The following is a 15,325-nucleotide window of genomic DNA, read 5'->3' as shown; positions in this document are numbered from 1 at the left end:
AACAGGAAGTCAACAAAGACATTTAACTGCGACACTGGTCACTAAGCAATGATGTTGTTAATGGAAATATAATATACATCAATGACAGATCATCAAAATCACCCACAAATTCACAGGATTAGTGTAAAGAATGTTTTAAGACGGTAGGAATATTTAATCATTTCTCTAAAAAGGAATTATGAGGATTAAAGGGTTCAAGGGTAAAAGCCCCAGAGTTAAAATATACAAAGTATAAAAGCCCCAGAGTCAAGATATACTTGTTATGAAAGCTACAGAGTAAAGATATATGTAGTAAAAAAGCTATAGAGTTAAACTATATATAGTATAAAAACCTCAGAGTTAAAATACACCTGGTATAAAAGCTTAAAATAAACTTTATACAGTAGAAATCCGACCATTTCTTCTGTAAAATCTGTCTCACACTGAAACAGGTAACTTCTTAAAAGGGTCTGTCCCTTTAAGAACGTAAATATAGTTTGATTAAGAACACACCCCTTTCAACAGGAAGTGAGACAGATCAACGTTACATGTATTTCCTTGATCTGATTGGTCCTTTGAGAGAGTCCCACTATTTCTATCAATCTGATTGGTTGAGTGCGGCAACTAGTGAATGTAGCGTGTTAGTGACGTAGCTACGGAAGTAAACCAGATAGTAAGATATACGTCACTAAAGTAGCTTGACTCACTTTGTTTAGTGTTTGTTTCTCTTTGAGCTGTTATTAGCTTCCCTGACAGTCGAGTGCTAACGTAGCTATCGGAAGTAAGCCAGATATGAAGATTTGTGTGTAACGTACACTGACTCATTTGTAAATAGTCTGTTAAGTGTTTTTTTGCAGCTTATTTCGAGTGTTTAACGATCTGTTTGTTAGCATCACTGCTAGTGTGGTGCTAATTGTGTGTGTACAGACTCTGAGGTCGTACAGAGTGTCACCACACAACGAACCGACAGCATCTCATGACCATCAGGACCGATTCTTCATCGTCTGAGGACAGGATGACAATGGGGACAACCACGTTTGGGCAAAGTAAGGAGACGGCATCGAACCATGTTTCTTGGGTGAGTATTAAAGCTGTGCAACAAGGGTCTAATTGGGTGTCTTTTTTGTCTTACTAAGATAAGTTAAGGTAAGATAATCCTTTATTCGTCCCACTACAGGGTAATTTGCTGTCACAGCAACAAAGAGGACAGTCAACAAACTGACATCATTTTAAAATAATGAGCAAACATGCAATAAAAGCTCGAGGAAATATAAATTGATTCGAAATAGTATAAACAGTGTAAACAGTAAAGAGTCAAAATAGAAAAAGTTGGTCACACACTGTATAATATATATATAACAGTATTTTGCGATGTGCAACAGCTTCTTAAATCATTTTGTGACCCCATCTGGTTTCTCTTGGTGTGTTGCATTGATCCAAACATGTTTGTGCTGCGTCGTTTAAAGAAATGAATGTGGCTCCTTTTCATAAAGTCAATCATAGAACTGAGCTCATTTGAATTAAGAGGAACTAAACCCTGTATGGAGACAGTGTGCCATGTCCTCTGTATTAGGCTGCTATACATTTAGGATGTATAGTCTGAAAACTATTTATTTTGGGCTTTAACGTGGATTTATGTATGAGACGACACAGTAATCCTGTCCCATGGAAAATCAACCTTATTTAGAACCTTTACTGTCTGTAAAATACAAAATAAAACGTTCAGGGGGGAACGTTCTCGTCTCTATTTACAGAAATGCTGTTACTCTTGGCTGTCATCGCCATCTTTTATTATCATTTTGTTTAATTTACTCGTTCAGCGTGACCTGTAATGGCTCTGCCCGTGACGTCCACGGAAAGTGAGCTCACGAAGTATAAAGATATTGTTGTGCAGGCGCTCGGCTCCTGTGAGGCGGCCACGTAACGTATAGCCACCGTGAGCGAGAACAGGAGGAAGTGGAGGCCGACGTCGGGGAGGTAATGTAGGTTGGTTGGCGAGGGAACTCTGCTCCTTTGTGTAGAACTTTAAATAAACTGTCACGCAAAGCTTAGACACATTTTTTCTTACCTAGAAATAAAGACCCACTTTATTATTTATCAGCAATATGAATAATAAACACAAAACTTCTCCTCTTCTCTTTCTCTCCTCTGATTCATTTAAATTATACAATGTAGAACTGTAGTTCTTCCTGTTCTGTCTTTCATAGTTACACGTTCTTTGTGTCAATCCTTGAGAAAGTTATTATTATTAAATCACTAATCATGACTTCATAATTTTCTCATCAATCTATTATTTGTGGATCTCAACAGATCAGCTCCAAAAGCGTCTAGATCTGCATCAGTAAAAACCATTTGCTGATATATTTATTTGTGATATTCATATGACTTGAAACCTCTTCTTCATACACAAGTTTTTATTTTCTTAGAAATTCTAGTACAAAATATATTTTTACCCTTCGGGATGAGTATGAAGACATAAAATGATGACAATACAGATCATTTAAAAATAAAGGCATCATCATAATGTCTGTCAACTGATAAGCTGTAAAAAATAAATACAGTCCGAGTGATTTTGTTTTTGTTCATATGCTACGTGCTCCTGTTCAATATTGTTGTATTAACCTGTGTTTTAACCTTGTCGGGCATTTTACTCATTTTAGATGCTTTCCCCTGTATTTATGGCTGTGTGTTATGTATATGTATATATATATCTCGGGACGTAATGCGGCCTCGGAGGAGGGCGAACAGGGACTGGGGGCAAAATGGCTCCGTGTTGTGTGCATTTTGTTCATCGCACAGTTTGTATTCACTACGGAACACCTGCCATTGTTGCACACAGCTGCTTCTGCACATCTGATGCATGTAAGTCTTATTTTACTAGTAAGAAAGAGAAATATGTACAATACTAACTAGCTGTTAGCTTGCTAGCTTTTCTGGCTAGCTAACCATAGCTAGATCAACAAAATAAAACTAAAAATATAACAGTAAATACTTAATAGACTGATTGATATGCATTTGAAAATATGCTTTTGATTTTGTATATGTCCAGAGTCTTAGTATGGCTGGTCACAATCATTTCAGACTCACGGTTAAATGTTCATAAAGATGATCTATGAAGAAGAATAGGATGAGGAAGACGAGGAGGAAACTGATTCTGAGTCTGTAATCTGTGACGCTGAGGACCTAGACTATGTTCTACAGGATCAAGCTGGAGTTGTGGGTGTGTCCTGGAATACAGCTCTCCTACATGTCTTCATCTTTGGCTGATGAGTCTTCTATGTCATCAAAGGATAAGAATAAGCTATAAAAGAATATATCAAAGAAACGCCCAGCCGTGCATGAAATAACACAAGTTGAGCCAAGATGGCCGACTTCCTGTTGCATCATGATACACGTGATTACCAAATTTAGTGAAGATCGGTTTAAACCCGACAGAATTGCTGCGTTTTAGGTGGAGCTGTTGAGCCACTTTACAACAACCCTGAATAATTGAACGAAAAGCAATAGAGCCTTCACCCTGTCGGTGCTCGGGCCCTAATAAAAGGTGTACAGATGATTTTTGTATTATTAAAATCCAAAGGTTAAAACACAGGTTGTGCCATATATGATTAATTTGAATTTCTCAGTAACGCAAGCTTCTGTATGTCAAACAATGAACTAAAGACAGCGTTGATTTTACGGTTTAGACTCTGTCTTTCCTCGTACGTTGGGTTCCTGGTCTTTCCCCGGCTGTTTGCCATCCGATACACCTACAGCTCAAACCTTCCCTAAAACACAGGCCCGCTCTTTCTCTGCATCTTTATCCCTGTGGGGGTTGTACGCTCCTCTTGGAATGCCACAAGGTCGTGACTCCAGATTTTTGCAAGGGACAGCCGGTCTCCAAAATGACGGTTTTGACGGACAGTTTTCTCCTTGATCCCTCACAGCTGTCCAGGAAGAGGAGGAGGAGGGTGTCTCCAGGGAACCGGTCTTCGTTTTCATGTTGATTGTCACAAATCCGCTGTTAGCGAAGGGACAGTTGGTCGGTGGGAGACATGTTTGAAGAGCTTTTCAAGCCAGGTTTGAGACGGAGTTAAATTTATCACATCATTTATCTTTCAACCAGCAGGGAGAACATATACTTGTGATATTATTTTTCAGTGATCAGATCTGAAATAGAATTTAACAATTAGGTTTTTTGCCTCCCTTCTAATAAAGGTTTGTTTGTTTGCAATGAAACTAGGCTGAAGGACGGGACATGGACCAATAGAGAACCCATTCAGTTTTGGAGCTGATCTGGAGAAATTGGTCAATCCAGGAATTATTGAATCGCTTTCTTTGACATTGTGAGATTTTTTTGATTTTACTAGTTCTGTATTAGCCGATAGTTGATATAATGAGGCTCTGAAGACATGTTTGCTGTCTTCTGCTACATTGCCATTCATTTCTTCCACCTATTTATGTTTTCATCACAAGGAATTGTGGAAATAAAATAAATCTGTGGGGGGAAAACCCTGAAAGACTCAACCCTGCTCTCCCTTGATGACCCACTTTTAAGCAAAAGAAGAAAAAAAACATGCCTCAGTGGGACATTTCCATTCAAGACAGCAGAACAGCACAGAACCATTTCAAAACGCAGATACTTGTGGATTTCGTGGGGCACAGATTAAGTCTCCATCATGTACACAACTTATAACACAAAACAGCACAGGGCATCATTGACTAAAGAGGAACGAAAACACAACTGTGATCAAAGCTTGATCAAAGTCAAACTCTGCACTTGTACCTGACAGCCCTTTTTTTTTTACCCGGAATGTTTTGAATGTGATAAATGACCATCGTCAGTTTTTTGGGTGACGTCCAATTGTTTTAGGTCCAATGTCTCTGAACCTTACATCCCACAAACTGAGCAGAACTTTGTGATGGCTATCCAAACCGGTACTTGGGCCAGTATTTGACTTGCGTCCGTCTCTGAGCTGCTCCTGCGTGGACGTTAGCCTTCGCCGCTACAGGTTTGGGTGGAGCCGGTGGCGGCGGCGGGGATTTCCTCCTCTCTTTGCTCCGGTCTGTGATGGTGAAGCCTCGCTCGCCCTTGTCGTGCAGGTCGACCCTTGGTAAGAAGTGGGTGGAGACGTGCTGGGATTTGACCCGCGGACTCGAGCCCATTTTAGCTTTCCCTCTCTTGTTGAGGGCCACAAACCACTCGCGACCAGTCCTGTGGTTCCGGTGGATCACTGAGGCGTACGTGTTGTAGCTGTTCTCCTGGAAACGTTCCCTGAACTTGCAGTCTTCTGTGAACCCTTCCTACAAAAGAGGGGAAACATAAAAAAAATTGACAGGTGTGTCTCTGATTTAATGGGGATACAAATACAGAAACGTGTCTTAGATCAGTCATGAGACAATTTGTGATTTATTAAAAAAGACCTGTGTATAAAATCTGTGAGGATGAGGTGAGAAAGGAATCCGAACTTTATGTTAGGCCCAAAGTTAAAAGGAAATATCGATGATCCAGAGCTGTTACATATATGTAATATAAGTAAAACTGCATTCATGATGGGGAAAATGTTGGAACAGCCTGCAGTTGCTTCCTAACCAGAACAACGGCGAGGCAACATAACACCCTCTGATTGTGATCTGCTCCAGAATAACTGAGCTCGGGTGGGGGGGGTGGGTTTCAAAGTCGTCTAAATAACTTCCCTTATCACAGAGATGCTCTGACTGACAGCAGCAGAGTCTCCTTTGTACTCGTCAAAGCTCATTACAGTGCTGTATTAACTTCATCTGCAAAGAAACACACACACACACACACACACACACACACACACACACACACACACACACACACACACACACAGGCTGTTGATCGCTTTGTTCGTCACATCACAGTTTTGTCCAGTAGATGATTTTGTCGTGTCAGTGGTTAATGGCTCTCCCTGATAACACAGCATGTCAACGATTATCGACCCTCGGCACACGGCGATGCCTGATTAACGGCAGGTGACCTGTCGGGCGCCTCTTACATTCCCACTCTTCACCCTGAACGTCTGTTCTCTGTAACTCTGGTGAGTGGGTTCGATCTCAACTGTCACAATCAGCTCCAGTTGAAGAGTGAAGCTGAACTGTGGATTAGTTAAAAAGACTCAGAAGTTATTAAAAAACCTGAGTTTATCTCCAATATTCAGCAGGAAAACTCTTAAAATATGAGGAATTCTGAACAGAGTTTGGTGGATTTGTTACAGCAGCTGCTCTTCTGGTTCAGGAAGCAGAGGATCATGGGTAAAATCCAGCGTTCAGTTGTGTTTTCAATTCAGAGTTCAACACATTGATAGACTTTGTTTTTTCTCTACATGAAAACCACTTCATCGCTCGGACAAAAAAATATATAAATGAAAGAGTGGAAGCTGCAGTCGATGGCGTCGCTTTCCGTCCGTTTAAGCCAGAATGCAGCGTGGAGCAGAGGCTGCTGTCACACACGGGGGCAAACTGTGATGAATTCTACTAATGGGGATAACGGCGCATGCTTTGGTACAGTTTCTCCTCAGAGGAATGTTGTGATGCTGCTGTGATGACAGTTGTGGACTAAGTGATAAATGAGGTTCAAACCCTGAATTACTCTCACGTCCCTGTTTGGACTGTCCATCTTGGAAAGCAAGAGAATTTTTTTAGACGCCAGAAATGTGGTGGGGGGGATGAAGTTTCAACTGGGTCCTTTATGATCCTGTAACCTCTCTGCCATTACCAGAAAGCTCTGATTCTGAAGAGCCGACAGTGATTATTTAGATTTAGATTATTTAGCATACTTCTAATGTCCCCGTTTCCTGCCTAAAAATATCTGCAGTGGGAAACTCTGACATGTACCCAGGGATGCCTGGCTCCCCGGCCGCAGCACAGCTTCCTCGTGTAACCTCCTGCCATTCTGAAACAAAACAAACTGTTCTGCTTTGCTAACGAGTGCAGCATAGCAGAAAATGATGCCATTACAGCGTTTGGTAAACATGCCAGTCACCGGAGAGAGCGTGTCCGCAGCCGCCGCAGGAAAGTACAAACGTCTTAAGTTATTCAAAGTGACCAACTGTTCCCTTTGGGCTGTTGTCTTTAAAGATGATTGGAACTCCGGAGTCACCGCTACGGGTGGATTGACGTGATTTAACAGAACGCTGCGTTTGAGCAACATACCGGCTCTGGTACCAGTCGGAGAATTACACATTTCTAAACAAGTCCATCGGAGCATACACCAACGTACTCACACACATACACACAAGCATGCATACCAGGAAGAAGATTTGGGGCCTGCTGTGTTTCATAGGATTTAATGGCTGCTGCCAGATTCCAGAGATCTGATTGTTAAAATCATAATGCGTGTACAGCTGTTTAACCTAGCTCTTGCCCTGCTGGATTGGTCACACTCTTTTAAAGGGACCTTTCCCATGATCCCCGGGTTTAGCCGCTGTATGGAGGGGCAGAGGTGGAAAGTTTCTGATGACTTACTTTTTTTTTTTCACCCCCTCCTTCTCAAATAATATTTCTCTCCATCACTGTGTCCGTCTTTATTCTTACCACCAAGATGAACAGATTCAAATAACACAAAAATATGAGACTTTAGACTAAGACCAAAACTCATGACTCTCATCTGATGAGCATAAACTTTAGGGACTAGTTTCGTAGTAATGGAACTTAACATTCTATATAAAACCTTTCCTATAAACGCCCAGGAAGCATTCTGTGAAGGCAAATCGATGCTTGAGTATCGTCACAGTTTGTTGGGTTTATCCTCTGGGTACCGTGAACATCTGCACTAAACTTCATGACAATCCATCAAGTATTTGTCGAGATATTCTGCTGAACTCCAGAACTGGAACTAGTGCCCTGCAGTCGTATTCCTCAGCCAATCAGTGCAGTTTCAGTCTCTGTGCATGAGCACTGAAAACTATCCAGTTCATCTCCGAGTGAACATTCGTCTAAAACTTTGAATGATTCTCTTCAGACGTTCGTGAGATAAAGCGTTCACAAGTCACAGTGACCTCCACATTCTAATCATGTGATCTTTGAGTCCAAGTGAATGTTGGTGCCAAACTTGAAGAAATTCCCTCAAGACACGTCATGTGATCTGATCACACCCCGACATGATACTCCACCAGAACGTGGAGCTGAGGAACATTTCTGTCTCTCTCCTTAACGTCGTCCACCTGTCACTCAGTGCACGTGACCCCGTGACCCCTCAAAAGATTATGTTTGGGATGTCTTGCTGAGAAGGTCACGCAGAGCAAAGAGGATCAGACTCTTCCGCCATCGCTCAGCCAGTAAACTGCCACCGAGGAAACATCTAAATATGACGGACGATGCAACAAGATAAGGTTCAGGATGTCACCTGACACCCGGCGCAAGCTCAGGCCTCTCTGTGGAACTCCAGGTTCTGCATCCGCCCCAAATCAGCAAGGCAGCGAAGCAGCAGCGTAAAGCAGGAGCCACAGAACTGAGGTCTTGTTAGACAAATGAAAATATCTCTCCAGAGGTCAAAATAAACTCTAACTGCAGAGAACCAGTCTCTCACAGTGAAAGCTCTACTGCACAGAACCTATGAGCTTGGAGAGTATTATACGACACAGTTTTGTTTGTCCAAGAATCTCAACTCAAGGACGACATGAGGTTTTTAACTGAGGATTTGTTTGATTTCAGTTCCAGAAAACTCGAATGTTACTCAATACAGTGCATAACCTCCCAGTCCCTACATTTTAATTCATTAGATCCAGATTTTGATTTGGTTTCACACACTCATAACGGACCGCCACCACAATTTAATGGGTCCTTGCCTGACCCATACTCCATCCTTTGTGGTAATCTGTCCATTGTCTAATCCTGCTAATTTACAGACGAGCAGAGAAACACAGACATGAACAAAACCTCCTTGGTGGAGGCAATAACAGCATCGACCTGAGTTTGCTGATTGACTTTGTGACGCAGATACAACAAGTGGAGCATAAGGACGTGGACGTGGAGAGCTGGACTTTTGTTTTTGACCTTTTGACTGTGGAACAGGACACGAGGGCAGATGAGACACGATTTAGAGAGAACAAACTTCCAGCAGAACGAAAACGATCAGGTTTTAGGCGATATCCCTCAGTTTGCTGTTTTTGCTTTGTTTTCTCTTATTATCCGGGCCCACGTTGTCTCAGTTCATGTGTGAATCCAGTTCGTGATGTGCTCTGACCCTCAGAAAGTTTGCAGTTTTCCTCTTCGCTCATATAAGCTGCAGTGACGACTGAATGTGTTTCTGCTGGCGGACGACCACCGGTCACAGTGGAGTCGATTCTAACACGCGACGCCTGAGAATTAGCTGGGATGAAGAAACCCCACAGCGCTCCCTGCTGATATGGTTTCATGAAACAATACGTGGAGCTGAGGGGGAATAAATAACTGTGGCGGAGCGTTAACAGCCGCAGCAGCTCACTGACTCTCCAGCTCTCTGGGACTGTTCACTCCACATATTGATTTTCACTTTGGGGCTCACTCCTCTACTCCACTATATTATCAGCACTCCCAGATAGGACTTAATCTGCTTCCCCCATTAGCACATGCTAATAGGAAGCTGCTTCTATCTACTCGCCTGCCAAGGCTCCCACAGATGACTCGACAGTGGCCAGACTGCTTACAGCAGCAAGACCAAGCTGCCGTCGGGAGATTTGGGTTTACTGTTTGTTTGGGGGGGGATTTAAAAATCTTCAAAACTGAGGCTAAAGATTACAGCATGACACGCTGGTGTCAGATGGGAGGATTCTGGACAGATGCAGAGCTGCAGAAATGAATAAATAAAACAAATATAGCTACACTGGACATGGTTTTGATGGCGGAACAAACCAGTTTCATGGGTCCAAATGAAGGTGACCTGCAGTGGAGAGCTGCTGTCAGAAGTAACAAGTCAGAAATAAACGATATGAAACAATAATTGATAAATTCCCCAAAGCTGCTTACAGACCTGCACTGAAGTCTGGACATTTTTCATGACATTTTCTGGAGGGGATGTATCTGGGAACGCATTTAATCCAGCATATGTTCAAGTCAGTTGTTCCTGACATTGTCTGGAAACGTTTCCTGTCGGCCCCCTGGTGAAATATCCAGAAAATGTCAGAGTTGTGCCGATGTGAGAAGACAGCAAGAAAAATGTCTGGGAAGTTCACAGCCAGCAAGTTGAGATGTTGATGATGTTTCTAAATGCGATTTCCACGGCATAATTTATGCATCGTGTCCCGCGTCCTGCTGCTCTACCCTCACCTGGATGTTCCAGACATTTTCCTGTTGAACTACCCACTCACCAAAGTTACATAGAGCAACAACAGACGTTCAGGGTGAGGAGTGGGAATCAAAAGAGGAAACATCTACATATTCACAGTCTGTGAACCTTCAAACTAATTTTAACGAAGCTGCTTTTTTAAGGTTAAAAAGTTGATTTTAAGTTCATTGTAAACAGTGAAATACCACAGGAGCCTTTGCAGCAGCACGATTGGACGACAACATCTCAATTAACGCTTGTTATCTAAGAATCACTTGAAAACAACGTGCAGTCGTCGTGCACAGTCAGCGGAATGAGCCGTGTGTGCTGAGCACGAGGTGACAAACAGAAGCAGCGAGTGAAGTGAGTGAGATACTTACGGTGGCGTGGAGCCGTCCTCTTTTATTCATGGCCAGGAATCTGTTACTGAAGACCCCTTTGATGCCAATGACCCCCTGAGAAACCGCAAAGAGCTCCAGGACACCTGTGAGGACAAACAACACGCTCCGGTGACCGGGGGGGGGGGGTTCACAGGTTTACTGCACTCGTCATTTTCTGTTTCTCGTCTCTTGTCGAGTGGGACGTGACCTGAACTGCGGTCGAGCCGGCTCAGTTGTTCTGATCTCACGACATGCTCATGAGGATCAACAGTGTTTATGAGGACACATCAATCGAGCAATGAGGAATTTAAATCTTTATGAAAACTTCATGCAAACAGAATACATTTCTTAAACCTAACGATCCAGCAAATAAAAGTTTTTAAATGCTTTCAAATGAACTCATGCAACAGTAATGAAAACACGTACAGGGACACTTTCTGTAGCCATCGTGTTTGAGATGAAAACATTCTGGGATAGTCTGTGCACGAAGATGTTTATATATGTAAGGACAGGCTGTTAATGAAGTGGGGAACTCTACCCTGCTCGTACGGGACAGAAGCAGGAGCTCAGAGATACAGGATCATGGTCTGAAAGTCGACAGGTTGAACCACAGAGACTGGGTGAAAGTTCAGAAACACACTTGACTTACGCCCTAACTCGCCATATTTAAGAAAGTGGGAAAGAATCCTGAATTTGCTCCATTAACTCGGATCTGCTCCAAACTTTAATGGCTTCTTTCTTGAGTTATCTCCCGCCCCTTCACAAAATGTCACCAGTCCACTGAACACGAAACTGATGGACGACTTCTTCCTTCCTACTTTGGGTTATTGAACACAACTAAATACAATAAAATAACTTGAATGTCACTCATATGAGTACATATGCCCACCAAGGCCCCTTACATTCAATCAAGCTGCCCCAAATTACACACACTCTTAGATATCAATCCCTTAAATAAACCCTATCTCAAAATATAAAAGAAATAATTCTTTGATCCGCCCTCCACATCAAATCTGCTACAAATGTTAACGACTCCTTTGTTGAACCATGTGTCACGGTTGCTCCACCTTTATCTGTCACAACAAACCAAACATACGCCATAAAAACACTTTGAAATTCAACAGGTTGTATATTTATCTAAGGGCAAACAGGGGGGGGGGAGCTGCTGTGACTAAACTGAAATAGAATTGTTTTCCTAGATCACTGTTCTAGCAAACTGTGTGTCCACGACTATCTGAGACGAGCTGATGCAGGGCGACGGTAAAACAATCTGCATGTTGCCGATCCAAGACGCCTGCTCGTCTCCGGTGCTGTCATGCAGGACTCTGAAGCCCACGTGGCTGTTGCGATGAAATCTGTGTAACCTGACAACTCTTCTGAGGGGGGACCATGAAATGGAGGCACAAGTGCACTTTCACAGAGCGATGAGGGATCTGATGGTGCAGCAGGAACTGAATTTTGATTTGTGGCTCTGGTGTCTTGTCCCCCGACGGCACAGGACGAGATTCACGTACAGGCCTATAGTCGTAACTTGTATTTAACTATGTTGTATTTGAAATTATGCATAAATATGTGTTACATAAATGTTTTTATACCTTTTATAACTATACGATGCTCTATAAACAGGTATATGCTGAACAATCTTCATTCCAATACACCCAGCTGAGTTTTTTAATGAAGTTTAGTGTTGGTATCTTGTGTTTTTAACTTAGAAATACAGATAAATAATTAAATTTAAATATCCTGAAAAGTCTTTGATAGTCATCTACCTCATTTTAAAACATTTATACTCAAATATCTCTTTCTTATTCACAAGTTATGTTTGCATTTCCTCAATTTTACTATAAGGCACAAGCTGATCAATCATATAACACATTAATTCCTATAGAAATGTGTGTTGTGCATATTTGTGATGTCAGGATAAGCCTCTTAAAGGATCGGACCCTGGAGAAATGCATCAAATTAATTATTCACACTGCAAAATAACTCAAATATCACATTTATGTTGCATCAAGGGAAAAGTTATTTCCGTCGATTCTTATTCTTTAACTGTTTTGTGGTCTTTTTAATTAAAAAAAAAACTAAAATAATTGAATTTGCACATAAAACAAATAACTAGTTTCAACATATTCTGTAATCATGATGATGGGAGGGGGGGGTTAAGTTTTGAGCCAGATATTTCTTGCAGTGTGCGGAGCAGCGTGGCTGTGATGACAATCGGTCTGATTGGAAATCCAACACATCCTGGTCCAGTGTCCCCGCTGCTGCACCTGTTACTTCCACAAATAGTCCTACCTGCAAACCTCCAGGGACCGGGACTTGGCTGCTCACCCGCACGACGCTGTGCACATACCTCACAGGGTCGAGACCTAAGTTTGGCCGCGCGCTCCTCACACTCCTCGTGCGTAAATCATCATTGTTTCAACTTCCAGCGGATCACATTTTAAAAAGACAGACAGGGCTGCAGGAGGGGAATCAATGAGAGAGAGACAATGTGATCCGAGTGCGTCCTCTCCGCGGGACGCACTCGGATCCATGCGTGTAACTCAGCAGCCATGCAGGGCGCGCGGTGGCTGCACCGTGAGACCCGGGGAAGGGAACGACTTACTCAGCTGGTTGGGCGCATGGCTGCCGTTGACTCTGCCGTCGGGATGAATCTGCAGATGGAAGCCGATGCCAACCCGACAGTAGAGCCTGCAGGTCCTGCGTCCCGAGCGGATCCCCTCCTCCAGAAGTTGGCTCTCCAGGGAGACGCGCTCCTCTCCGGCGGCGGCGGCGCAAACCAAGTGAGCGAAGGTCAAGAGGTAGAGAGGAACATTCATTCTTCCACAGAGGACACGCTCGCTAGGCCACTTCACGCATGTTGGCGTCGCTCGTCCCGAGGTCCGGGCTCCAGAAACCGTGCGCACACGCGCGCACACCCTCACGCGTGCAGTGTGTGGGCATTACCCCGGCTGCAGGAGCTGGAGTAGTTCTGCTGGCACGGGGATATTTATAACGCCAATGATCTCACTACTCGATGCATGCCTGAGCTCTAAAGGACGCGCTTTCATCCAGATTCTGTCGCCGAGATGCCACTCCTGCACAGCATCGAGCCGCGAGCGCGGGGCGTGAAGCGAGCGCCACTCGCACCGCGCACTTTCCAAGGACTCGTCCGCGCCAGGACGCACTGCGCGCGGCATTTTACGCACGAGGAGACATCGCTGTCACAGATCGAGGACTCGAATCAATCCCGCGCATTGAAGGAAGGATTGATGTGTTGCCTCACGTGCTCACTGGAGAGTTGAAGCTGAACAACGAAGCGTTAAAACGCAGGAGGAGTTCAGGGAGCTCAGATCCTCAGGTGTTGCAGCTGCACAGTTTAAACTGAGGCTCAGACTCCGCTGTATTTATAGGCTTTAGTCCACCTTATCATCTGATACGTGCACATGCTTACTACACAAGCTGTCTGCCAAGCTCGTGCATGTGGACATGTAGTGGCTGTGGAGACAATTGATCAGATTTTGGATCATTTTATCAGAAATAAATAGGAACCAGCATTTTGTGTGTGTTTTAATTACTTTGATTTATGTATTACTTTATTCCCCAAGAGTTCCTCCTCTCACTGGATTTATTATATCATCTCATGAACATTTACATTTTTATTATAACAGCAACAGCAACAGTTGTGTGACCTGTGAAAGAGACTTTACTGACTCTACGTGAGAGAAGAAGTAAATTAATCATCTGAATCTTTCATGTAGTTATAAGGTCACAGGTTTGATTCCTGCCTGTGAGCCTTTGAGGAAGATGTTGTATGTGATCAGTTGTCATTTCATACATAAAAAAAACATAACTTGCAGAAAAACACAATTGATTTGCTGACAAAATAAAACATCTACAAATGTAATGGCCACAGTTCTTAATGTGTTGATGATAGAGTTCTTTACAGTTTCTAGATTTCTTCTCTTATAGTTCATTGGATAAACAAACAAGTTTTCCTGTGAACGCCAATGATTCACTTGCTGCTGTTATACACAAAAAGAAGCCAAAATATCTTGGACACGGGTGCCGCCATCTTGTTTTGATGGCGGCAAAAGTCGGCAAGTCAGTCTCAGCTGTCAATCACGACGTTTCACCACGTTGTTATAGAGTCTAATAACAAATACAAACCAAATTTACCAGAAACACTTGATCAGAATTATCTAAAATGGCAGAAACCATCTTTGAAGAAAGAAACATTTGATGTGTACTTGGATTTTAGTTTTAGTTTAGTCCATGTCCCATACTAACATGGAGGAGGCAGAGTTTATGACCTATATACTGCAGCCAGAGGTCGATCCAGATGTTTCGGCTTCACTTTAGTTGAGCTGACATATAAAAATCACACATTATCATATATGTTCACACTGAGGTCTAACCTGCAGCATTTCAGTCGACAGATCTATTTCTTATTTTATATATCATGTTATATATATTTTATAAACATCCACGTGATGCTGTTTTCTCTGAATGTTGGTAACTGCAGCACATGTTCAGCATTAAGTTAATAAATGTTCTATCTTCACGTGTTTTCATTGTAATCCCTGCCCTCATTGTTTTCAGGGGCCCAGCTATGTTTGAATTTGATTAGCTCGTGCCCGGCGGTGGATTACGGCCGGCGTAGGGGCCTAATTGTCTCTGGCACACAGAGCAGGGGCCGAGCCCACATTACCTTCTATGTAAACAGCGGGCCAGTGTT

At 43.0% G+C, this 15,325-nt stretch overlaps 1 protein-coding gene across 1 annotated transcript; it reads right to left on the bottom strand.

The window, feature by feature from the left end:
• Positions 1–3,794: 3,794 nt before the first annotated feature.
• fgf5 (fibroblast growth factor 5) lies at positions 3,795–14,018 on the bottom strand. Its single transcript, XM_035166732.2, has 3 exons — positions 13,214–14,018; positions 10,606–10,709; positions 3,795–5,262 (listed from the first exon to the last, which is right to left on the bottom strand). The coding sequence occupies exons 1-3, from the start codon at positions 13,425–13,427 to the stop codon at positions 4,885–4,887; spliced, it is 696 nt and encodes a 231-aa protein (XP_035022623.1). The 5' UTR covers positions 13,428–14,018; the 3' UTR covers positions 3,795–4,884.
• Positions 14,019–15,325: the final 1,307 nt, after the last annotated feature.

The sequence above is a fragment of the Hippoglossus stenolepis genome, chromosome 9 (genome assembly GCF_022539355.2).
Source record: "Hippoglossus stenolepis isolate QCI-W04-F060 chromosome 9, HSTE1.2, whole genome shotgun sequence".
NCBI classification, from domain to species: Eukaryota; Metazoa; Chordata; class Actinopteri; order Pleuronectiformes; family Pleuronectidae; genus Hippoglossus; species Hippoglossus stenolepis.
Note: the sequence above shows the minus strand (reverse complement) of the source record. Positions and strands in the feature narration are given on the sequence as shown.

Coding starts and splice junctions, on each gene's coding strand:
- fgf5 (XM_035166732.2), bottom strand. CDS start 13,427: ATGAATGTTCCTCTCTACCTCTTGACCTTCGCTCACTTGGTTTGCGCC. Junction 10,710..13,213: donor CCATGCGCCCAACCAGCTGA/GTAAGTCGTTCC, acceptor TTGTCCTCACAG/GTGTCCTGGAGCTCTTTGCG. Junction 5,263..10,605: donor GAGGACGGCTCCACGCCACC/GTAAGTATCTCA, acceptor CCTCTTTTGTAG/GAAGGGTTCACAGAAGACTG.